The 1211-nt window shown below is 68.6% G+C and overlaps 1 protein-coding gene across 1 annotated transcript in view; it reads left to right on the forward strand.

The window, feature by feature from the left end:
• The first annotated feature begins 119 nt into the window (after positions 1-119).
• LOC108510330 (potassium voltage-gated channel subfamily A member 7-like) overlaps positions 120-1211 on the forward strand; it is a 4822-nt gene continuing 3730 nt past the window's right edge. The window contains exon 1 of the mRNA XM_017840013.1: positions 120-667. Within this exon, the coding sequence (XP_017695502.1) occupies positions 120-667 (548 nt within the window). The remainder of the gene's footprint in view (positions 668-1211) is intronic.

Here is a 1211-nt window from a genome sequence, read left to right on the forward strand (position 1 = left end):
GGTGCCGTCCGCGCCGCCCCCCGCCCGCCCGGGGGGCCCCCCCCGCGCCCACCCTGCCCTCGGTGCCGTCCGCGCCGCCCCCCGCCCGCCCGGGGGGTCCCCCCCGCGCCCCCCCCGCCATGGGGGAGCCGCTGGGCTGCTGCGAGCGCGTGGCCATCAACGTGGCCGGCCGGCGCTTCGAGACCCTCGGCCGCACCCTCCTGCGCTTCCCCGACACCCTCCTGGGGGACCCCCGGCGCCGGCGCCGCTACTTCGACCCCCAGCGCCGCGAGTTCTTCTTCGACCGCCACCGCGGGGCCTTCGGCGCCGTCCTCTACTACTACCAGTCCGGGGGGCGGCTGCGCAGACCCCCGGACGTGCCGCTGGACGTGTTCCTGGAGGAGCTGCGCTTCTACCAGCTGGGCGACGAGGCCGAGGAGCGGCTGCGCGAGGCCGAGGGCTTCTCGGTGGAGGCGCCGCCGGCGCTGCCGCGGGGCGGGCTGAGGCGCCGGGCCTGGCTGCTGTGCGAGCACCCCGAGAGCTCGCCGGCGGCGCGCGCCGTGGCCCTGCTCTCCGTGCTCGTCATCCTCGTCTCCATCGTCGTCTTCTGCCTCGAGACGCTGCCGCAGTTCCGGCCCGGCGGCGACGGCGGCGATGGCGACGCGCAGGTGAGGCCCCCGGGGGGAGGTTGGAGGTGTCGTGGTCGTCGTGGTCGTCGTGGTCGTCGTGGTCGTCGTGGTCGCCGTCCTCGGTGTCCTCGCGGTCGCCGGCCTCGGGCTTGGCGTCGTCAGCAGGGTGTGTGTGCTTGGTGTCACCGTCCTCAGTGTCCCCGTTGTCACCGTCATCATCCTCACCGTCCTCAGTGTTCTCACCCTCACCGTCATCATCCTCAGTGTTCTCATCCTCACCATGATCATCCTCAGTGTCCCCGTTGTCACCGTCATCATCCTCAGTGTCCTCAGTGTTCTCACCCTCACCATCATCATCCTCAGTGTCCCCGTTGTCACCGTCATCATCCCCATCATCCTCAGTGTTCTCATCCTGACCATCATCATCCTCACCATCCTCAGTGTCCCCATTGTCACCGTCATCATCCTCACCATTCTCAGTGTTCTCACTCTCACCATCATCATCCTCACCATCCTCAGTGTCCCCATTGTCACCGTCATCATCCTCACCATTCTCAGTGTTCTCACTCTCACCATCATCATCCTCACCATCCTCAGTGTCCC

The sequence above is a fragment of the Lepidothrix coronata genome, unplaced genomic scaffold (assembly GCF_001604755.1).
Source record: "Lepidothrix coronata isolate B3197 unplaced genomic scaffold, Lepidothrix_coronata-1.0 Scaffold661, whole genome shotgun sequence".
NCBI classification, from domain to species: domain Eukaryota; kingdom Metazoa; phylum Chordata; class Aves; order Passeriformes; family Pipridae; genus Lepidothrix; species Lepidothrix coronata.